The sequence below is a fragment of the Eublepharis macularius genome, chromosome 4 (assembly GCF_028583425.1).
Source record: "Eublepharis macularius isolate TG4126 chromosome 4, MPM_Emac_v1.0, whole genome shotgun sequence".
NCBI classification, from domain to species: domain Eukaryota; kingdom Metazoa; phylum Chordata; class Lepidosauria; order Squamata; family Eublepharidae; genus Eublepharis; species Eublepharis macularius.
The window spans coordinates 46,266,925-46,290,422 of record NC_072793.1 but is presented as its reverse complement, the minus strand read 5'-3'; the positions used below and the strand labels follow the sequence as shown (position 1 = coordinate 46,290,422).

General features: G+C 42.6%; 1 protein-coding gene across 2 annotated transcripts in view; it reads right to left on the bottom strand.

Annotated features, from left to right (window-relative positions):
* LOC129327407 (A-kinase anchor protein 8-like) overlaps positions 1-21,004 on the bottom strand; it is a 33,653-nt gene extending 12,649 nt beyond the window's left edge. For both annotated transcript variants that reach the window (XR_008596818.1, XM_054976037.1), the window contains exons 1-7: positions 20,923-21,004; positions 17,901-17,939; positions 6,477-6,509; positions 3,959-4,247; positions 2,791-3,325; positions 2,210-2,354; positions 1,758-1,802 (exon numbers count right to left, since the gene is read on the bottom strand). Coding sequence is in view for 1 of the 2 variants with exons in the window: in XM_054976037.1 (XP_054832012.1) it covers positions 1,758-1,802; positions 2,210-2,354; positions 2,791-3,325; positions 3,959-4,247; positions 6,477-6,509; positions 17,901-17,939; positions 20,923-20,938 (1,102 nt within the window). In the remaining variant the exon portion in view is untranslated. The remainder of the gene's footprint in view (positions 1-1,757; positions 1,803-2,209; positions 2,355-2,790; positions 3,326-3,958; positions 4,248-6,476; positions 6,510-17,900; positions 17,940-20,922) is intronic.
* Positions 21,005-23,498: the final 2,494 nt, after the last annotated feature.

Here is a 23,498-nt window from a genome sequence, read left to right as displayed (position 1 = left end):
GAATTCAATTCCTTGCACCTATTACATTAAAATACTGACTGAAAGTTACAAGAATCAGAACATTATACAACTCTACAGTGGCGGCCACATTTAAAACACACCATTTTAACTACCTGTCTCAAAATTGGTATCAGCAAAAAAGGTACAAAAATTGTCAAGTGTGAGCACGCTGTCTGAGTATCTTCTATACAAGTTAAAGAGTTTGGGGCTTTTTAATGAAAAGAAATGGGACAATTAAAAGGGGCAGAGTCTGTGCACATGAACATTATTTTATATATATACAAAAATCCCCCTCTTTAATTGTCCTATTTTTCTTCACTAAAAAGACTCAGACTATAATGATGTGTAGACAGCAGAGATCAGAATAGAAGTATTTTGATGGGAGGCCACCAAGGAAGACTGTGGTTACTATGCCGAAAAAGGCAATAGCAAACCACGTCTGCTCATCTCTTACCTTGAAAATCCCATCGTTTTGGGGTCACCAGGAGTCACTTGCAACTTGACAGCACACAATTATTATTAAGAGAGCAGACACACATCTCTCTCTCAGTCCTAGAACTCAGGCCAATGAAACTGAACTAGACTAAAAGAAAGGACTTCACATTATGCATAAATGCAACAAATTAACTACTATCTTAAGTGGATTGCTACATGGACAATTAGCCTAGCCAACTAAAGGGAAATAGCCTTTTCAGATGAATTATCTCCAAGTACCAGAAGCTAAGGACAAGCAACAGCAACAAAAAACTAGGAGACAGCCATCATACTGTGTCTTATTTGTAAGCTTTCAGTGGCATCTGCATGGACAGTATTAGCATTCTAGACTAAATAGACTGCAGGCTGGTCCAGGAATGTGATTTTGATTTTTCTCTCACACTAATTAGCACCTCAATTTGAGTTCTAGTGACAGATACTTCAGCTGTTTGTTCAACCCAGGGACAAGCACACTACCATTTTTATCAATACTCTGCCTTTAAAAGAAGAGCATGCAATTATAGCCCAGAAATCAAAAAATACCACTTCTACATGTTATATGGTTTTGATTCAAAATTTAAACTAAAATTCAACAATGTAAAAGGGAGGAAATATAGTAGATATGCCTGTTGAATGGTGAACTTCACCCTACCTTTACAGCTTTAAAACCTCCATAATGCTCCTTTAAAGGGGAGACAGAAAGAAAACCATTAATACTACATATTATTTCAAAATGTCATACGTTATGTTGTGTTTTGATAACACATAATAAGCATGTTTAACTAATTTACAAATCCATATCTAAAAACAAAAATTGTAGCACTATTTTCCATCAAGAAATTCAGACATACTTCAGATTTTCTAGACTCTTTAAAGATACCTACATAATACTCTGCACCCTTAAAATGTAATTTTTCCTTCTGAATGAAAGCAAAAGCTCCTATTTTGGTAGCAAACAGTTACCATGGTAACAGCAAGAGAGTGTTTAAGGCTCATGTGAGCCTTGTTCCTATCTATTTTATTATGTTCTGTCCAGCCTATATTGCATTTATGTTAGGCCAGATCTTTCTGATATCACAATTTAGTCTCTAGGATGAAACAGAAATGAAAGGATTGAAGGACCAAGAAGTTCATATAGATTATGGTTTGGATCAACATTATGTTGTGTGTGTACAGAAAGTACATATATTTAAGCCTGTGACTTGCTTTCTTCACTGCAATACAGCCACTGAAACATCAAGAGATACTTTTTTCAGTGTAAATTCACACAAAATTACTTACACCTTTATCTCCTTCATCCCCTGATTTGTCATCTCCTTCACCATCATCTGTCAAATATACAAAGTATAATTTACCCACTGTGGGAAACAACACTCCTTCTTTTCATAAACCAGTAACAGCTCTTTGTAAGAATTTCTTAAACTAGGAAATTCGTTCTTAGCCTCTGATTACAGACAATTACTTGCTGGTATGTCTTCTCCTTTTTCATCTCTGCTTCTAATTCTTCTTCATCTTAATTAAGAGATTCTAAATACCAATTTCTAAGGTAAAACTACCACACTGACAGTTTAGTCCAAGTCTAAAGGGTACTGAATTTCACAGCAGCACTTTAGTAAAGTAAAATTCTATCATAACATGTTATAAAGTGGTTATATATTTAGAAATCAGGCGTGATTAAGAGCATGTTACCCCCCCACCCCAGCTGGGTAATACATCTCAAAAATAAAATCCTTACCATTATCAGAGTCCTCGCCTTCACTGTCTGTCTTTGCTTGTTTGCTTTCTGGTTCATCCCCACTTTGGGACTGCTTCCGCTTACGTAAGCCACCTTCGTTATCTGAACGTCCACCTGGACGACCACGGAAAGCTCTCCTCTTGGGCTAGAAATACAATTGAGCAAAACATGCTTGGTCAAATTATCTGCAAGAACCCACACTTTTAAAACTTCATCCTGTGTTCTCTTCCACTAAGTCTTCATGACCACGTCTCCAGCCAACATGTCCCACATGGTATCCATGAGTCCTTGCTTCCCAAATAGGCAATTGCTAAAGCAATTATTTTTAGTCCAACTGCTTCAATTATTTTTAATCCAACTGGACCTCTGAAATGGTTGGAGAACACTGCCTTATCTGTCAAGATGGCTTCCTAGTTATTGTAATGAATAGTAAAAGTTGCTTTTAACAATAACCTACGTAAGTGTTGTAAGAGTTCATCTCCTTTTTCCATTAACACTTTTGGAAGCAACCTGAATACTTACAAAGAGCAACAGAAACAGTTAAAACATAGCAGTTTCTGATCATAGCCTTCTGAACTTACTCTGCTTCGTGATCTGCCGTAGCCATAGGGCATGTTCCCAGGAAACCTTCCCCTTCCTTGCATTCCCATCATGTTGTAATCATAATCGCCATAGCTGCCATAATCTCCACAGTCACCATAATCTCTGTACTCCGGGACGAGTGCTTGGGAAAAGAGTGATGGAAGCCTGTTTGGTCCAGGTCCTGGTCCTGGTCCCGGTCCCGGTCCCGGCCCAGGCCCTCCCATATTTCTCCCACCCATATAATTCAGCTCATTCCATCGTGCAGACAGCCGTTCTGTACTAGATGGCATGAAGCGGTCACGATTAAAAGTGTTTAGACGCCCTCGATTCTGGACTCTCCCTCTAGCAAAGCCATAGTTGTTTCCTCTGTTGTGGGGCTGATCTCTGCGGTTACCAGCAACATCATAGTGGCTTCCAAAAGAATCATTTTGGTCAGATCCAACTTCACTATAGTCATAACTGGGTCTGTACAGGTCTCGGTCAGGCACTGAGGCTCTAGAGTCATAAGACTCAAAAGACTCAAATCTGAAAGAGCTGAATCACAAACAAAGAATGTAGTCAGTAGCTAGCAGAGGCCTTGATAGCAGTTTACCATACTAGAGGCTTCCTAGGGTGGTTATTTGCTTCTCTAACAAAGAGGGGCCTTATGTCAATGATGGGATACATGCTTTGCATGAAACAGATCCAAAGTTAAAAACTAGCATCTCCAGTTCAAAGGATTTCAAGTAAAGGGTTGGACTCTGCCAGAGACCCTTGAGAATTGCAGTTAATTAATACAGCATCAGACCAATGCCTTGATTTAGTTATATAAACAAGCTTTTTACAGAGTTTCTTGCAATATTAAACAAGAATAAGAAATGCCTAGTTTAGACAGTAAGGCAAAGAGATGCGCTGATATGAAAACCTGCTTGAAACATTTCAGATGGCATTCATTACTGATAACAGGTGCTGATAAAAAGTATAAGCAACAAACATTCCCTTTAACAGGCTGCCTTTTTATGAAAGATAACAATAACTGAGAAAATATATTCAGCTTAACAAGATGACTACATTTTGAGCTATTCTGTATATCTTATGGAACAAATATTATCCTATCATAGTTCAAGAATTTAAGCAGAATCTAAAGCCAAAAACTGGGTTTTAAGAAGAGGAGAAACTTCAAATCACCTTCCCTGTTCTTCTATTCCTTCTCCAGTACCACCACTGCTTTCCTTTGACAGCATATCCAGACGCTGGTTTATCTTTGCTATAATGGAGTCAGAGTTCTCAGTGCACATTGCTCCAGCACTGTAACTTGCAACTGGCATAGTGGTGCCAATGTTAGCATTCATTGTCATGTCAGCAGCTTTAGTGGTGTCCCAGGTAGCGGCGCTGACAGCAGCAGTGTCATAGTTGTATGTGGCAGCTGCAGTAGAGTTGTTTGTTTGGGCACTGTAATAGTCATAGCCTTCATAGCCTGACAAAATGGAAAAATACAAGTTGCAGATACTTCCACAGCGACAAGATTGGTGGAGAGTTGTCATTTCAATACTGTATCCTCTCTGGTTACACTGATGTAACCTGATGTAAGAGGCATACATTTTAAGTACCCTGTGTATTATTATTAGGGGTGCACGGTTCAGTTTGGAATTTGGATTAACATACCAAATTTTGGCTGATTTGCTAAAGTCCAGGAATTTTGAATCAAAAATCAGGTATCTTGAATTTTTACTGGATTTTCCAAAGGAAAAAAATTGGTAAAATTTGGGCATTGTTTTCTATGGGAAAATCACTCCTGGAGCTATTCTGTGGACTGGAGGGGTCATTTTTCAACCAAACTTCATCAAATTTGATGGGAACCTACTCCTGACTGTCTTCTAAATATCATTCAAGTTTCACAAGATTGGACCCCGAGGGCCAATTTTATGGCCCCCCAAAGAAGATGCTCCCACCCATTCTCCATTATTTTCTATGGGGGGGAAATATCTGGGGGCTGACTGGGGGAGCCATTTTTCATGTAAACTCCAGCAAATTTTCAGGGGACCTACTCCTGACTGTCCTCTAGAGACTCCCCACCATATTTCTGAAAGATTGGACCCCAGGAGCCAATTCTATAAGCCCCTGACCAAGGTGCCCCCAGCCACTCCTTTGTTTCCTATGAGAAAAGAGGCAAAGCTGACTCCCATTGCAGAAAAACACTGTGGCAAAGCTACCATGGCCAAGGCCCAAATGCAAGCTGAGTTAATCCCAGAGAAAGCCCAATAGAACCAAACTGAAGCACAGGAACAGAATCGCCCCCCGGAAGCAAAGTGAAGGGGACCAGCACTACATCAGAGAATCACATCCATTCCACCCAAACCAAACTGAAGCAAGGGACACTGTTGCAAACAATGGCAGTCAGCTTTTTTCCCCCCTTAGGAACCAATGGAGAGGCTGAGGACACTTTGTTCAGGGGCTCATAGAATTGATCCCCGGGGTACAATTTTTCAGAAACCTGGGGGGTCATTAGAGGACAGTCAGGAATAGGTCCCCTGAAAATTAGGTGGAGTTTGCATGAAAAATGCCACCCCCATCCCCTCCAGATAGCCCCCGATATTTTTCCCCATAGGGAATAATGGAGAGTTGGTAGGGGCACCTTCTTTGGGTTCAATCTTCTTGAAACTTGGGGGATATTTAGAAGGCAGTAAGGAGTAGGTTGCCTCCAAATATGGTGAAGTTTGGTGGAAAAATGACCCCTCCAGCCTGTTATGTTTGACTGTACCCATTCATCCACGCCAATATTTCTTTTGTCAAGTATATGCTCAATTGCCATAACTCTGTATGCTTAATTGCCTGGTATAATTCAATTTCCTGTTGCCAGCGTTCTAGTGGGTTCTCACACGTTCCCAGGTGGCTGTTGTCTGTTTACAACTTCAAACCTTTCTTCCAGACTATGATGTGTCTTCTCTCTTTGTAACATGATAGCACAAATATGCACAATGTTCTCACACAGAAAGAACAACAATGAATTGTTTGGAAATTAGGAGGGGGAAGGAAAGTCGGATAGAAAAGGGATGTGTGTTTCCTATGCTGCCATTCTGGTCAAATTTCTACTAGCACTACTTAGCTACTTACTCCTAAGTAGACCTTTGGATCTGAGTATGGAAATAACTAATTTCTGAATAAAAGTCATTTAACCAAGGACCTGCGTCTTGCTATAATGAACCAGGGATTTGTCTGCTGTATTCTGTCATCCAGAGCCTGACACAGCCCACCGGATACCTCTCAGAGTGATTTTCCCATAGAAAACAATGGCTGAATTTTTTGGAAATACCCGAACCGTATTAGATAATCAATTCAGCATTTGGGGGATTCCAATTTTTTTCTCAGATTCGGTAAAAATAATTCAGATTTACCGCAAATTTTTGTGGGTGCACACCCCTAATTATTATATCATCAATACTGGCTCAAGGAGCATGACTCCATAAAAGCAAACTTACCTGACCCTGAACACCTTATAAGGTGGGCATGATACAAAGAATGAACTACCTCATCTATATCATTTAGTTATAATGGATACTATATGAAATACTTACTAACACCTCCAAAGTGCCCCCACTGATTCTTCCCATTAGTCCCAAAAGATCTGGCAAAATATTCAACAGAATATTTTTTTAAGTGAAAAGCAAATCCACAGAAACAGCAAGCATTCTTCAAAATGACATACCTTGCCAACTTGCTGGATTTGTAGCATATGCACCTTGATGGGATAAAAGGACAAAGGTTGATTACTACATTAAATGCATCAATCAAGGCAATATTATTGAATTGCACCAGAAGAAATGATCATTCATCCTAAGTTATATCATTTACACTCTCATACTCAAAAACCTTCTTTAAACAAATAACAATTTGCATGTATAATTTAAATTCTCCCATAACAACACAATAAAACATGTACAATATGTTAAGTGCTTGAAGTACAATTGCCAAAAAATACATAATGCTGAATGGCATACTGGTCACTTGTTGTGAAGGTTCCTTTGATCTGGAACTTGAGAGCATTATTTTGATAGCAGGGGGAATTTCTCATTATCCTTTTGAGTTAGGAATAAAATTGCAATCCCTCATCTCCTTCTCCTTTTACGCCCGCTCCAACTCAGTTCTGCAACTTCCAGCACCCCGAGAGAACTTACTATTATACACAATGCAACACTGATAACATAGCACTAACAGGTGATCAACTGTTCAGATGAGAAGCCACTGAGAAGGCCACTAAAACACAGTAACAGACAAAGTCTAATGGGAAGTTAGGTATTAGCTCTCCACAGGGGTCATTTCGTAGAAAAGAGCTGGAGGAACTCATTAACATAATTCATTAGCATATGCCATACCCCTTGACATCACCAGAAGTGTGTCATTGGCATAGCTGATTTGCGTATGCCACACCCCCTGACATCACCTATCCTGGCTGTTTTGGACTCAATCTTGGCCATTCATGGCTGAAATTGGGCCCAAAATGGCAAAAAAGGGGCTGAAAATGGCCAAGAGGGGCCCAAAACGGTCAGGATTGGACTGCTGCTGAGTGGGAGAGTGATCCACCACCCATCTCCGATCTGGGCCATTTTGGCCCCAATCCAGGCTGAAATGGGCCCAAAATGGCTGAGTCAGGTGGGCGGGGCTACCTGACATGTGACCTCTTTGGGGAACTGCCGGAACTGTGCTCCTGCATGTTCCCCCTCGAAATGAGCCCTGGCTCTCCATGTCAAGGGAAAAAAACAACAAACCCAGAATATCTCCAGACAAGGAATTTTCACATTGACTAATGTTCAATTCTCATCTGGAACTGACAGCATAATTTTGATAGTTGGGATGTCCAACAGCTACACAGGAAATCTGGGGTGGGACTTATAAGAAAACAGCCATATATCACAATGCAGTCTGTAGAATCCTCAACTCCAAAACTGTCACTTGCGGCTATGGTATCCAGCTTACAGTGCCTTATGAATGTAGACACAGAGGCCCATGTTTCCACTCTACAAATGTCTTCCACTGGGGCTTTTGTGTAAAAGGCAACGGATGTTGCTGCACTATGTAGTGAGTGTACCATGATGCCCATGGGTGGAGGTAGACCTTTTGCTTCATAGGCTACCACTATACACGATGCAGCAATCTGCTAAGTGATGTTATGGACACTCTCTTACCAAGGTGAAATTTGTGGAATGCTATAAATAGAGTCTGAATTTCTTAATAGAGAAAGTCCTCCTGATACATATTCTCAGGACCCTCCTTAAGTTCAAAGTATAACATTTCTATTCCTGTGTGAGAAGGACTGGGACAAAAGGGTAAGTCTCCTGACTCCTATGAAAGGACTCCTTTAGAATGCAAGTTGGGTGTGTATATAAGAACATAGATGCAGAGGAGTTAGCCGTGTTAGTCTGTGGTAGCAAAATCAAAAAGAGTCCAGTAGCACCTTTAAGACTAACCAATTTTATTGTAGCATAAGCTTTCGAGAATCAAGTTCTCTTCGTCAGATGCATGATACAGAGACTGGTCAAATACAGAAGAGGAGGAGAGAGAAGAGGCAATTAGGGGGAGGAAGGGGGAGGGAGCAATCAAAACATTCCTTTGCTAGTATATGTAAACATCTCCTTTTAGTGTGTGTATCAGTTGGCTTCAAAGGAGTTTGCCCTGTTAGTTTGTAGAAGCCAAACAGCTAGACCATCCAATTCCAATGCAGTATGGGCCTTCGATAACCACAGCTCTCCCTGCCAGATGCATCTGACAAAGAGATCTGTGGTTCCCGAAAGCCCACGCCAGGTGCCACTGAGCTCCCCCAGACCCCACCTCTGTAAAGGAAATCTGTTACCTGTGGTAATGTGATAACCATTCATAGTCCCTATTCAGTCCCAGCTTGACAGAGTCAAATTTGCATATGAATTCCAGTTCAGCAGCCTCCTGTTGGATTTTGTTTTTGAAAGGTTTCTGTTGAACGACAGTGACCTTTAAGTCTTTGATGGAATGTCCTGGTAGATTGAAGTGTTCTCCCACTGGTTTCTGGACATTTCCATTTCTAATGTCAGTTTTGTGTCCATTTATTCTTTTGCGTAGAGGTTGGCTGGTTTGTCCAATGTACAGAGCAGAAGGACATTGTTGGCACATGAGGGCATATATCAGATTGGAGGATGAGCAGCTGTAAGAGCCAGAGACAGTGTAGTTGATGCCATTGGGTCCTGTAATTGTATTCCCTGGGTAGATATAAGGGCAGAGCTGGCATCTGGGTCTGTTGCAGGGCCTGGTACCTGTGCTGGTGACTCTGCTGGCCGATTCATGGTTGTGAGTGAGAAGTCGTTTAAGGTTGAGGGGGCTGTTTGTAGGCAAGGAAAGGTCTTCCACCCAGGGCTTCTGAGAGGTATCATTTTCCAGGATGGGTTGTAGCTCACTGATGATACATTGGATGGGTTTGAGCTGGGAGCTATAGGTGACAACCAGTGGTGTTCTGTTGTTAGTTCCTTTAGGTTTGTCCTGGAGTAGACTGTTTCTGGGTACTAGTCTGGCCCTGTTGATTTGTTTCTTCACTTCATGCCCATACTGCATTGGAATTGGATGGTCTAGCTGTTTGGCTTCTACAAACTAACAGGGCAAACTCCTTTGAAGCCAACTGATACACACACTAAAAGGAGATGTTTACATATACTAGCAAAGGAATGTTTTGATTGCTCCCTCCCCCTTCCTCCCCCTAATTGCCTCTTCTCTCTCCTCCTCTTCTGTATTTGACCAGTCTCTGTATCAGGCATCTGACGAAGAGAACTTGATTCTCGAAAGCTTATGCTACAATAAAATTGGTTAGTCTTAAAGGTGCTACTGGACTCTTTTTGATTATATAAGAACATGTTGTCTTTGTGGAATACACGCAAGTCTTGATGAATGGAGAGTGAGTTTGAGTTCCAAGACCCTTCTGGCTAAGGTAATGGCTACCAGGAATAAGACATTAAAGACCCAAAACGGAGAGTATTCTGCTCAATCTCCACACATGAATTAGAGCCCCCCTCCAAGGTCCACTTGATATGTGGGACTCTTGAGATGGGAGATGTTTCCCCAACAGTAGGAACCAAGGACACCGAAGAGACAGTCTCACTAGAGTTGAGAACCAGGGACATCTTGGCCAATAGAGCATGACACAGATCACCACAGCCACCTCTTGAATGATTTTTTCAAGAATTTGAGGGATCGTTGGTAATAGGGGAAGGCACACAGAAGACCTTTCAGCCACGCAGAGGTGATGGCATCTACTTGCTCCCTGTCAATGAAAAAATGGAGGTCTACATGTTCTCCTGTGAGGCAAAGAGATTGACTAGTGATAGCCCAGCTGGTTGCAGATATGTCTGAATACCCGAGGGCGTAGGTGTCATCCACCTGGCAATACCTGCCATCTGCTAAGCCAATTCACTTTCAGGTTGTCCACCCCTCAATATGGTACACCTGCAGGCTAAGGATCTATTCTTCTGCCTAGGAAGACGCCCTTTTGTGTTTCCACATCCAGGATGCTGGCTCTTGTTCCTCCTTACCTGTATGGGTTCTTTGGTTGTTGTGTTTTCAGTGAGAATCCTCACATTCCTGTGCAGCAGTTGGTCCTAGAAATGAAGGCGTGCTAGTCTAATAATTCTAAGCCCTAGAAGATTTATGCTGAGTGTGGATTACTTCTGTGACTATGATCCTTGTATCTAGCCCTAGCTGCAGTGGTCTCCCCAACCAGACAGGCTTGCATCTGTGATGATGGTGAATTCAATGTTTGGCTGGAAGCTTCTATCCCTTGACAAGTTTAGTGGTTTCATCCACCATATTGATCAGAAGTTGTGGGTCTATCAGGATTCAAAGGCAATGTCTGGGGGCTATGGCCTTTGAAAATACAAGTGATTTCCACTGTAGTGATCTAGAGAGAGAGCTTGCCCATGACACTGTTTATATGGTATCTATCATTTGGCCCTAAAGTCGGGCCCATGTCATCAGGTCTATTGACTATGCCTCACAAACAAGGTGTGCCACTTGAGTCAATTTCTGTAACCTGTCTAATGGGAGGAACACTGTCTCCTGAACAGTGTCTATCACAACTCTCAGTAGAAGCAGGGACCATAAGACAGTTAAGTGGCTTTTGAACCCAGGCAGCCATAGAAAGGACAGAACTTAAGTGATGTGTTGGGGGACTTTTTGAAGCGATGAGGATTTGATGAGTAGGTCATCCAGATATGGTTAAATGCTAATCCCTTCACAGTGGAGGCTGGCTACCAACAATGCCCTAAGTTTTGTGAACACTCTTGGGGTTGACAATAGGCCAAAGGGCATCCCTTTGAAATGAAAATGCTGGTTTTGATTGTAAACCTTAGAAAGCGATGAAGGCTTGGAAAGACTGACACATGCAGGCATGCTTCTGTGAGATCTGTCGAGGCCAGACTGTCCCTGGGTTGCAGTGCTTCTGCTATAGCCTTTAGGTTTTCCATCTGGCACTTCCTATACTGAATGAAATGATTTATAAATGTTAAGTCCAGAATAGCCCTCCAGCCCTTAATCTTTCTGGGGACCATAGAAAAGACTGAATATATGCTATTCCCCATTTGTGACAGAGGAGCAGCTTCTATAGTTTCTGTGACTAGCAGGTATTGTAGTGCCTGAAGTGTTTCTACCCTGTTGACTGAACATTTTGACAGGGGGGAGAAAATCATCCTATTAGGTGAAATGCAAAGGCTCTCCATAAAGTATCCCTAAGGTTATTGTGTTTGGAACCTGTAAATTCCATGAGGCCTCTGTCCCCGCTTGTGCAAAGACTTGTAGATACTCTCCTACTGGAATCCCACTGCTGTCATCGGGTCTGTTTGTTGCTGGACTTATTGCCCTTAAAGTCAGTTGCTAAATTGGTTGTGTCCAATGTTGCCTGTGCCCTGTCTAACATTTCCCTGGTTTCTGTACCAGGAAGACTCGTTTTGGTTTGATCTGAAACGGGGTAGCATTTGATGAGACTGAAAGGAGAAAGAAGAGTTCCTGAAGCTCTTGTCCTCCTTTTTAGATGAGTAGAGCATTGCTTTCTTTTTGTCCTTGGTCTCTTACAATGACATCTTCCAATTCTTCCCACCAAAATTTACCACCAGCCTAAGGGGCTATTGCTAGGGTAGTTTTGGTGGTTTGGGCACGCTCCCCACTATGTTCGACCAGGCTTGAGATCACTGCTCTAGAGAAGGGGTCAAAACTTGTGTCAGCCATAAACTCTGTGGCTCTTTCCAACTTCAAGAGGAAGTCAGCCACCTTTCTACTCTCAGTGGGTGAGCCCGTGATTAGAGTCCTAGTCCAGGCCAGTGATATTCAAGCTATCAGGGAGATGTAGCTGCTGCTTTCAACACAAGTCCAGTAGCCTCATGGCTTCACTTGAGAGCCGTTTCAGTCTTTTTTCTGGAGACTCCTTCAGTGAGCCTTTGCCACTGTGATGAAGAAGTACTCCTAAAATAGTAGCTGCAATTGTAGCTTTAAGTAGCGGGGTGTGAAATATGTTATCGTTTTTCTTTGAGAAGTTATAGAGGCCCTTGAGTCTACCTGTCCTGAATCTAGGAGGAAGGAGTTTTCCACTGTTCTTTGATATTTTCCTAAAAGAACTTGGGAAAAGTAAACATGCAAGGCATGTATTTAAAACTTTAAAAAAAAATTCCTTACATCCTAAGGATCCTTGATCCACTCTCTCTTTGAGGGCTTTTCCATTTTGCATGTTGAGTTCTAGAACCTTCGTTGCATTGAGAAGGTGGGGGGATTATTTGGGGCAAATAGGCAGAAAAAGTACTGAGTAAGAGTGGCTACCAAGGGAGAAGAAGCTGGTGGATTTCAACTTGTTCCTGCCTCAAAGGATTATGGCTGAGTCCCTCAGACTATTGAAATGATGCCCTCAGTTTCAGATGAGAAGTAGATATTTCATAAATATAAACAAGTCAATTTATTACAAAGCATAACACAATACAGTCATTATTGAGATTTTAAAAAGCATCATAGGTCTTAAATATTCTAATTGCCACCACAGTCTAATATAGTCGTATTCACAATATGTCAAATTCTAGCCATTAACATAGAAAATTGGGGCATTTTTAGGGTTGCATTAAAGGCGGGATTACAATTTTTTCACTTTTATTTACAATATGAAAGTTGCCACAGGGTTCTGTTTTCTCATCCATCCTCTTCACTGTCTCTATGAGGCTGCTAAATGAGAGTATCTGGAGCTTCAGGGCTGAGTATCATCAATATGTTGATGACACTCAGCTCTGCATTTCATTATCCGGAACCAAGCCTCCCAATGCATTCACCTTGGCTCTGAACCCGTGTTTTTAGGCTGTGGTCACATGGCTAAGGTAGAAAACACTGAAGCTGAATCCAGATAAGACAGAAGAGGTACTGGTCAGGAAGGCTTATGTTTTAAAGAGACTGGATCCACTTGTCTTGCAAGGAATGGAGCTGGCATTTGCAGAGCTTGTTAAGAGCCTGGGGGTGCTCATGGGCCCAGCCTTGCTGTTTGTTAATCAGGTTGCTGTACTGGCTAAAAGCGCCTTCTATCAGCTGCATCCGTTTGCCAACTCCTAGCCCTTAGACTCGGCTGATCTGGCCACACTGATCCATGCTTCTGTAACCTTACATTTGGGGTACTGTAATGCTCTCTGTGTTGGTGCCCTTCAACAGAATAAAGAAACTGCAGCTGGTTCAACTTTCAGCAACATGATTATCATCAGGGGCTGGCTGAAGGGGACCATCTTAAAACAGCTACACTGGCTGCTAGTTAGTTTCCAAGACCAATTCAAAGGGCTGGTTACAACCTTTAAAGCCTTTCACAGCCTAGAACCCACATATCAAATGGACTGTCACCTCCCTCGTGTCTCCATGTGCCAACTACAGTCTACAGGCTGTTATGTACTGGCTGCCCTCTTCAGCTGCATCCGTTTGCGTAGGTGTCATCCACCTGGCAATACCTGCCATCTGCTAAGCCAATTCACTTTCAGGTTGTCCACCCCTCAATATGGTACACCTGCAGGCTAAGGATCTATTCTTCTGCCTAGGAAGACGCCCTTTTGTGTTTCCACATCCAGGATGCTGGCTCTTGTTCCTCCTTACCTGTATGGGTTCTTTGGTTGTTGTGTTTTCAGTGAGAATCCTCACATTCCTGTGCAGCAGTTGGTCCTAGAAATGAAGGCGTGCTAGTCTAATAATTCTAAGCCCTAGAAGATTTATGCTGAGTGTGGATTACTTCTGTGACTATGATCCTTGTATCTAGCCCTAGCTGCAGTGGTCTCCCCAACCAGACAGGCTTGCATCTGTGATGATGGTGAATTCAATGTTTGGCTGGAAGCTTCTATCCCTTGACAAGTTTAGTGGTTTCATCCACCATATTGATCAGAAGTTGTGGGTCTATCAGGATTCAAAGGCAATGTCTGGGGGCTATGGCCTTTGAAAATACAAGTGATTTCCACTGTAGTGATCTAGAGAGAGAGCTTGCCCATGACACTGTTTATATGGTATCTATCATTTGGCCCTAAAGTCGGGCCCATGTCATCAGGTCTATTGACTATGCCTCACAAACAAGGTGTGCCACTTGAGTCAATTTCTGTAACCTGTCTAATGGGAGGAACACTGTCTCCTGAACAGTGTCTATCACAACTCTCAGTAGAAGCAGGGACCATAAGACAGTTAAGTGGCTTTTGAACCCAGGCAGCCATAGAAAGGACAGAACTTAAGTGATGTGTTGGGGGACTTTTTGAAGCGATGAGGATTTGATGAGTAGGTCATCCAGATATGGTTAAATGCTAATCCCTTCACAGTGGAGGCTGGCTACCAACAATGCCCTAAGTTTTGTGAACACTCTTGGGGTTGACAATAGGCCAAAGGGCATCCCTTTGAAATGAAAATGCTGGTTTTGATTGTAAACCTTAGAAAGCGATGAAGGCTTGGAAAGACTGACACATGCAGGCATGCTTCTGTGAGATCTGTCGAGGCCAGACTGTCCCTGGGTTGCAGTGCTTCTGCTATAGCCTTTAGGTTTTCCATCTGGCACTTCCTATACTGAATGAAATGATTTATAAATGTTAAGTCCAGAATAGCCCTCCAGCCCTTAATCTTTCTGGGGACCATAGAAAAGACTGAATATATGCTATTCCCCATTTGTGACAGAGGAGCAGCTTCTATAGTTTCTGTGACTAGCAGGTATTGTAGTGCCTGAAGTGTTTCTACCCTGTTGACTGAACATTTTGACAGGGGGGAGAAAATCATCCTATTAGGTGAAATGCAAAGGCTCTCCATAAAGTATCCCTAAGGTTATTGTGTTTGGAACCTGTAAATTCCATGAGGCCTCTGTCCCCGCTTGTGCAAAGACTTGTAGATACTCTCCTACTGGAATCCCACTGCTGTCATCGGGTCTGTTTGTTGCTGGACTTATTGCCCTTAAAGTCAGTTGCTAAATTGGTTGTGTCCAATGTTGCCTGTGCCCTGTCTAACATTTCCCTGGTTTCTGTACCAGGAAGACTCGTTTTGGTTTGATCTGAAACGGGGTAGCATTTGATGAGACTGAAAGGAGAAAGAAGAGTTCCTGAAGCTCTTGTCCTCCTTTTTAGATGAGTAGAGCATTGCTTTCTTTTTGTCCTTGGTCTCTTACAATGACATCTTCCAATTCTTCCCACCAAAATTTACCACCAGCCTAAGGGGCTATTGCTAGGGTAGTTTTGGTGGTTTGGGCACGCTCCCCACTATGTTCGACCAGGCTTGAGATCACTGCTCTAGAGAAGGGGTCAAAACTTGTGTCAGCCATAAACTCTGTGGCTCTTTCCAACTTCAAGAGGAAGTCAGCCACCTTTCTACTCTCAGTGGGTGAGCCCGTGATTAGAGTCCTAGTCCAGGCCAGTGATATTCAAGCTATCAGGGAGATGTAGCTGCTGCTTTCAACACAAGTCCAGTAGCCTCATGGCTTCACTTGAGAGCCGTTTCAGTCTTTTTTCTGGAGACTCCTTCAGTGAGCCTTTGCCACTGTGATGAAGAAGTACTCCTAAAATAGTAGCTGCAATTGTAGCTTTAAGTAGCGGGGTGTGAAATATGTTATCGTTTTTCTTTGAGAAGTTATAGAGGCCCTTGAGTCTACCTGTCCTGAATCTAGGAGGAAGGAGTTTTCCACTGTTCTTTGATATTTTCCTAAAAGAACTTGGGAAAAGTAAACATGCAAGGCATGTATTTAAAACTTTAAAAAAAAAATTCCTTACATCCTAAGGATCCTTGATCCACTCTCTCTTTGAGGGCTTTTCCATTTTGCATGTTGAGTTCTAGAACCTTCGTTGCATTGAGAAGGTGGGGGGATTATTTGGGGCAAATAGGCAGAAAAAGTACTGAGTAAGAGTGGCTACCAAGGGAGAAGAAGCTGGTGGATTTCAACTTGTTCCTGCCTCAAAGGATTATGGCTGAGTCCCTCAGACTATTGAAATGATGCCCTCAGTTTCAGATGAGAAGTAGATATTTCATAAATATAAACAAGTCAATTTATTACAAAGCATAACACAATACAGTCATTATTGAGATTTTAAAAAGCATCATAGGTCTTAAATATTCTAATTGCCACCACAGTCTAATATAGTCGTATTCACAATATGTCAAATTCTAGCCATTAACATAGAAAATTGGGGCATTTTTAGGGTTGCATTAAAGGCGGGATTACAATTTTTTCACTTTTATTTACAATATGAAAGTTGCCACAGGGTTCTGTTTTCTCATCCATCCTCTTCACTGTCTCTATGAGGCTGCTAAATGAGAGTATCTGGAGCTTCAGGGCTGAGTATCATCAATATGTTGATGACACTCAGCTCTGCATTTCATTATCCGGAACCAAGCCTCCCAATGCATTCACCTTGGCTCTGAACCCGTGTTTTTAGGCTGTGGTCACATGGCTAAGGTAGAAAACACTGAAGCTGAATCCAGATAAGACAGAAGAGGTACTGGTCAGGAAGGCTTATGTTTTAAAGAGACTGGATCCACTTGTCTTGCAAGGAATGGAGCTGGCATTTGCAGAGCTTGTTAAGAGCCTGGGGGTGCTCATGGGCCCAGCCTTGCTGTTTGTTAATCAGGTTGCTGTACTGGCTAAAAGCGCCTTCTATCAGCTGCATCCGTTTGCCAACTCCTAGCCCTTAGACTCGGCTGATCTGGCCACACTGATCCATGCTTCTGTAACCTTACATTTGGGGTACTGTAATGCTCTCTGTGTTGGTGCCCTTCAACAGAATAAAGAAACTGCAGCTGGTTCAACTTTCAGCAACATGATTATCATCAGGGGCTGGCTGAAGGGGACCATCTTAAAACAGCTACACTGGCTGCTAGTTAGTTTCCAAGACCAATTCAAAGGGCTGGTTACAACCTTTAAAGCCTTTCACAGCCTAGAACCCACATATCAAATGGACTGTCACCTCCCTCGTGTCTCCATGTGCCAACTACAGTCTACAGGCTGTTATGTACTGGCTGCCCTCTGTTTAAGATGACCCATTTGGCATCAACCACAGCCATTCCTTTTCCATTGTAGCTCCCTGTCTGTAGAACCACCTCTCTGAGAAGGTGAGGGGAGCACCATTGTTAGAAATCTTCAGGGGGTGCCTGGGGGGAGTTAGAAATCTTCAGGGGGTACCAGACCTCTTTTCTGCCTGGGATTTTAATGACTTATAAATTGTAGGCATCCTTGGGGGCAGTATCTGGGGTTCTAACCTATTCATTTTAAACTGTAATGTTTTAACTGTGATGACTTAGCCACCATGAAACCGCAAGGGATGAGTTAGCCACCATGAGCCACAAGGGAAGGTGGTAAATATAACTTATAGGATATAAGATGCCAGAAGAGGGAACATTACAGAAATATAACCACCTAGATATTCAAGACTCAGGCTGCATTCAGACAGCAAACTACATTTTGTTTATGATAAATGAGTCTGAAATCCTCATGAGCAATTCTGCATTGTTCCCTTTGCACAAAGAGCCTCAGTGTAATGTACTGTAACATATGAATTTGGACACTTAACAAATTAGGATTTGTTTCTTTCCCCCAAAACAGGATTGGTTTAGAACCCATTTCTTTTCTAAACTTCACTTAAGTACCATTATCACTTACCTTGAGTACTAGTTGCATCAGTACCCCAGGTACCATAACCTGTAAGGTAAATTAAGTAGCTCATTAGCTTAAGCTAAATCTTCACAATTCACTTTTCTTTAGTCCTCTAGATCTGTTCTATTTCTCCTCTCAAACACATCAAAAGGCAATGAATTTTGATTCAATTTCTGTAACTGTTCAAGTCAGTTCTTGTAACTATTGCTATAACTGTAACTTTGGTCACTGTCGGTAACAGCTGATTTTCCCACATTCTGAATGTAATGGGTAGTACATACATAATAAATTCATCTTTGAATTAACTTTAAGATGCCACAAAATTCTTTGCTATTTAGACATTCTGAAGAGTTTTTGTTCTGCCTTTTCTTCTTCAGTCACACTACCAATTAACTACAAATCTTAATGTTGCACAGAAGCAGAGTTAACAAAAGCATAGCTGTGCTGTGAAAGCCTCAGATTACCCAGGAGCAGAGTTCTCACTGTAGCTGAAAGTAGCAAGACATTCATTCTATGTTGTAAAAGAAGCAGGAAATAAAGAAATGTGAATCAACGTGATTTTGCTTTCCCTCTATTATGTAAAACTTGACTTTGTTCTTGAACATTTTGTTGTGCTTATGTGATTTTATACATACTTACTCGGATCCTGCAAAACACCAGGAGAAAGCACTGACAGTCTGGGACTTCTGTATACTAAAAGTTACACTGATCTGGCAGCTATAGTGACGAGGAGGAAAGGAATGAGACTGCCTTTTTTTACCTCTTGCATGGATGGAGTGCCATTTTTGGAAGAGAAAAAACATACAGCCATCCAACTGGTATAAATATTAGTACACTATTAGTCCCTTAGCTCTAGGAATAAATTATTCCAGGATGGAAATAGTTCCAAAGGAGAGAGCAGGGAACATTGTGGGAGCCTTGTGCCCACAGATCGCAGGTTCCACTTCCAACCTATCAGATGGTGACTTTGGCAAGATCTCTCTCTCACACATTGTTTCTTGCTCTATATAGGAGCTAAATGAACCTGGAGACAGCTGACAGGACTTTTTACACCTGCAACTATCTATGTTAACAAACATAATCTAGTTCTGAGTGTAAAGCAATACTGAAGCACTTATAGAAAAACTATGGGCCAGGAACACTGGAGCAGTAAAGCATCCACAAAAACTTCTGAAGCGCCAAGAGTTGTCAGAACACACTAATATTGTATTGCAAGATGTCCTATGCAAAATCAATAGCATGTTTAACATTGCATCAACACAACTGTGCAGTATGGGGGTATGCATGGGCTCATCCCTGCTTCTGCACAGGCCATTAGTGGTATAAACCATATGTACCACTACACCTGCATCTTTCCTAGAAGCTTAGTGATCATTCAGATTTTTCAGCTACATAGCCTTTGGATGCCAGGTCTGCTGCAGTGGATTTTAAAGTTTAAAGGTCTGCAGCATTGCCACAATCCAGTAGGGAGCTCTCTCTCACCTGCCCTGGCATGCCTGTGGATGTGTGTGTGTGTGTGTGGGGGGGAGCTAGTTCACGTGCATCGAGTTCTTTATTGTGAGTGAAATATCAAAATATCATACTAGGTACTGCTGATTTAATATCAAAATATCATACTACCAGGTACTGCTGATTTAGTATCAGAAATATCGGGCAATGTATCAGGTTGGCAATATCCAATTACATCCCTTTAATTATTGCAGTACCTTCCCTCCTCTTCCCTTTAGTCAGTAGGTTGGCTAAGTCATTCTGCTTTAGCAGAAACATCTGGACTATCTTCAGGGATTGTCCTATATAGAGTGCCTATTGCAGTGATCCTAGATCACTAAACTTCTAGAAAAGGACAGTCACTGATATTAGGTGTAACTGATAAACTGAGACCTGCACACTCCCTCAAGCACTCCCTTCCTCACCACTCCTGATGCCTCTGGAGGAGTAGCTGGTCCACAGTACGTTGGCTCCTTTAAATTTAAAGGGCCATTATTTTAAGTGGTGGTATTTGGAGGTCTTTCATTCAGAAGGTTGCCATAATTAAGAAGCAACTTGATGGCACATACACACAGAAACGTGGCCTTTGGGGAGTGTGGAGGCGGGTCTAATGCCTGTTTAAACAGTGTCCCTTTACACTTTAAACGGCTTTTAAAGAGCCAATGCTCTGAAGACGCAGGTTTAGGAGTGCTTTCATTCCCTCACTTTTCCTGCAGCCTCTGGGGGGCAATGCAGGCTAAAAAATAGTTTTCATTTTATTTGGTAATTTGAGTAAACGGAAGGTTATCCAGTTACTCTCAAAGCCTGAGCATACTGGATCTTTGTTAATATAAAAGAGGTGGTGCAAGAGCTACCTCTCAAAATAGTTAGTTTGTTTACATTATTTATAGTCCACCTTTTTCACTGAGACTCAAGGCATGCAGCTTAACAACCTCTTAGTGGGCTCTCAGGTCTCCTGCCTTTAACAGCAAACAGGTGAAACGGTCCCTGATTGACGTCATCTATGGGCCAGAATAAGCTTCACCTACTGCAACCGAAACTGTCAAAACACACAGGAGCCCTGCCAGAAGCCGAAGAAAGACCCTTCCGCTTTAAACAGGAAAGAGCACGCTGAGGAAGGAGGTCGACAAGGCCCCTTCACAACTCAGCTGAAAGGCGCAATCTTCCGCGGACGGGGTCGCCCGGTGTAAAACCGACCGGAGCGGGAAGACGCAAAGGGAAGACGCCATTTTGTGTCGTCTTTGGAAATATGCCGCAATCCCGCCTTCCTCCGCAGAACAGGAGGATTAAACCCTCTGCCGCGCACACCAAGCCCTCACCAATCACTAGGAGAAAATCCCTGAAAGACAAAACCAATGGCCAATCAACGTTACTGCTGCGGAGCAGAGACGGGGAGGCCGTCAGAGGCCTGCTCAGCGGCCGGGTAAATCCTAGTCGCGATAAAACGAACGGCGCTTCCCGCCAGAATTCTTTAAAAGAGTGCGCGCGCGCGTTCTTTCGCGCTCCCGTTGCCCAGCACGGCTATAAGAGCAACACTCACCGTATCCCTGATCCATGGCTTCCCCCGCGTCAACCTACGGCCACGCAAGACAATTCTAGACCTTAACGGTGCGGTCACCACTGGCTACTAGTGATTGGCTACCGCTGTGGTCTCAACGGATTTTTATTGGTTGCAATCCCCCAAAGCCCTCCCAGCTGAATGCTCACGAATGGCTGTTTCTCCCGCCTGCCATTCTCAAATACACTCACATTGGTCCACCTGCCTTCTTCTCCGAGCTTTGGAGCAGCTCAAAATCCACAATCTTAATGGTTTGCTACAGGAGTTTCCAGTCCCCTGTTTCTTCTGTGTACACGCTCAAAACGGGCAGAACTGCATGGGGATATCATACCCCCATAAAGCAGTCTGGGGTCGAGTATCTCTGTCGCTGCGATGCCGTGAAATAAGCATGACTTCCTTAAAGATAAAATAAGAGCAGGACGGACTAAAATTCCAAAAAGGGTTACTGTTAAAGCAAAATAAACAAGTCCAGGGGGCAATTTAAACATTAACCAAATTTATTGCAGCATGAACGATAGCAAGAGCTCGCTTCCTCAGACGCATCAAGTGTACTTCCATAGCAGATGTATTAAAACTTTGAAGCAGCTTGAGGAAGTGAGCTTTGACTCAGGAAGTTTACACTGGAATGAATTTGGTTAGTCTTTAAGATGCCCTTGGACTTCAAGACAAAGAAAGTACTTTACACAATGTTTATTTCTTTATACAATAGTGAACAACAGGACATTCAGTAAAAGAGAGACAGTAGGACATGGTAGCAGAAATTTTTAAAAAGCATAAAGCCGAGCACAGAGATGAAATCTTTTCTGAAACAAAGCATAATTTACAATGAACAAGCTGAACTCAGTGCTGAGTTCATGTAAAGGATACAGTGCTGCTTCTTTACCTTAGAGGGCTTTAAAGGGGATGGAGGAAAGAGTATTAGTTGGGCGTTAGTTATGCTGGCCAAAATAGAACTCTCCTGTTCCAGTAACTTTCCGAATACCAGTGCTCCCTAGCAATAACAGAAAGAGGCCTTGACCTGTGGCTATCCTGACAAAGGATGCTGGATGAGACGGGGCTATTCTGTCGATACAGAAAGGGCTCTTTTTCTGTTATGTTCTTAAACTATAAAAGGATAACATTTTTTTCCGACAGAGTAGAGATGGAGATTCACTAGAGGCACTTCACCTGTTGAATTTCCACCTGTCAGTCAGGTTTTAAGGCAAAAGAACTTTAAGAACTCAACAGGCGTCGTTTTGTTAGATGAATAAATGGACTCCTTCTTTTATGTTATGTGTAGATTATTGTGCACGCAATGTAAACTAAATTTCAACCACACACTACTTATTCATGCGTTCCTGTGAGGATTTCTAGGTCAGTATTGCTGAAAATGAGTGCTTGTATGCGACCTGTAATCCAAACTATAGTATTCCTTATTACTATGTATGGATGTGAAAGTTGGACAGTGAAGAAAGCTAACAGAAAGAAAATTGATTCATTTGAAATGTGGTGCTGGAGGAGAGTTTTGTGGATACCATAGACAGCCAAAAAGACAAATAAGTGGGTACAAGATCAAATCAAGCCTGAATTCTCCCTAGAAGCTAAAATGACAAAACAGACTATCATACTTTGGTTGCATCATGAGAAGACACGATTCTCTGGAAAAGTCAATAATGCTAGGAAAAGTAGAAGGCTGTAGGAAAAAAGGAAGACCTAAACCGAGATGACTTGACTCAATAAAAGAAGCCACATCCTCCAGTTTGCAGGATCTGAGCAAATCTGTTAAGGATAGGACATTTTGGAGGTCTTTCATTCATAGGGTCGCCATAGGTCGGAGGCGACTTGACGGCACATAATAGGACCTGTAGTTGCAGGATGCGAACTCCTGTTTCTTGATGAACGGATCATGCCACGTTACTAGTTCTCTTTTTAAAAAATCAGGTTTTTCTAGGCTGAGGAAAAGCTGTCCTCATAATCCCCACTCCAGCCACTGGAGGAAATGCTTTTGCAAGTTAGGAACCGACCCAATCCCCCCACAAGGGTTTAAAATGGAAACTACTGGCGGGCACACCCCGCCCCCTCCAACTGTATCTAATAGGCGCAAACATCCCTCGCCCTTTCATGAAAGGGGCGGGCGTGTCTCAGGCTCCTTCCCCCACCACCCTCCGCCTGTCTTAAAAGCATGTACGCTCCAGTCCACAGACTGCTGCTGCGGGTGAAATGCCAACGATAGAACAATTTCCGTGCCTTTGTTCAGCGGTGCCGCAGAAAACAGCTCCAAAAACTGATCTTTTGGAGCGGAATGACATAGTAAAGGTGCCAGGGGTGAGGGTTCAAATGGGGAGTTTCGCACTCTCTCAAAATCATACAGAGATTCACATACTTTCAAGCTGCGGTAGTTGCAGGGTTGCAGTAGTTTCACTGCTGCAAGACAGAGGTTTGTGTAGGTTCTCTCCCACCTTTTTTAGGAGAGTAGTTGTTGCAGAAAAAACAAATAGCAGTTAAAATGCCAACCGTCAAATGGATCCTGGAGCTCTCCTGGAATTACAACCGATTTCCAGTTCTCCTGAAGAGAATGG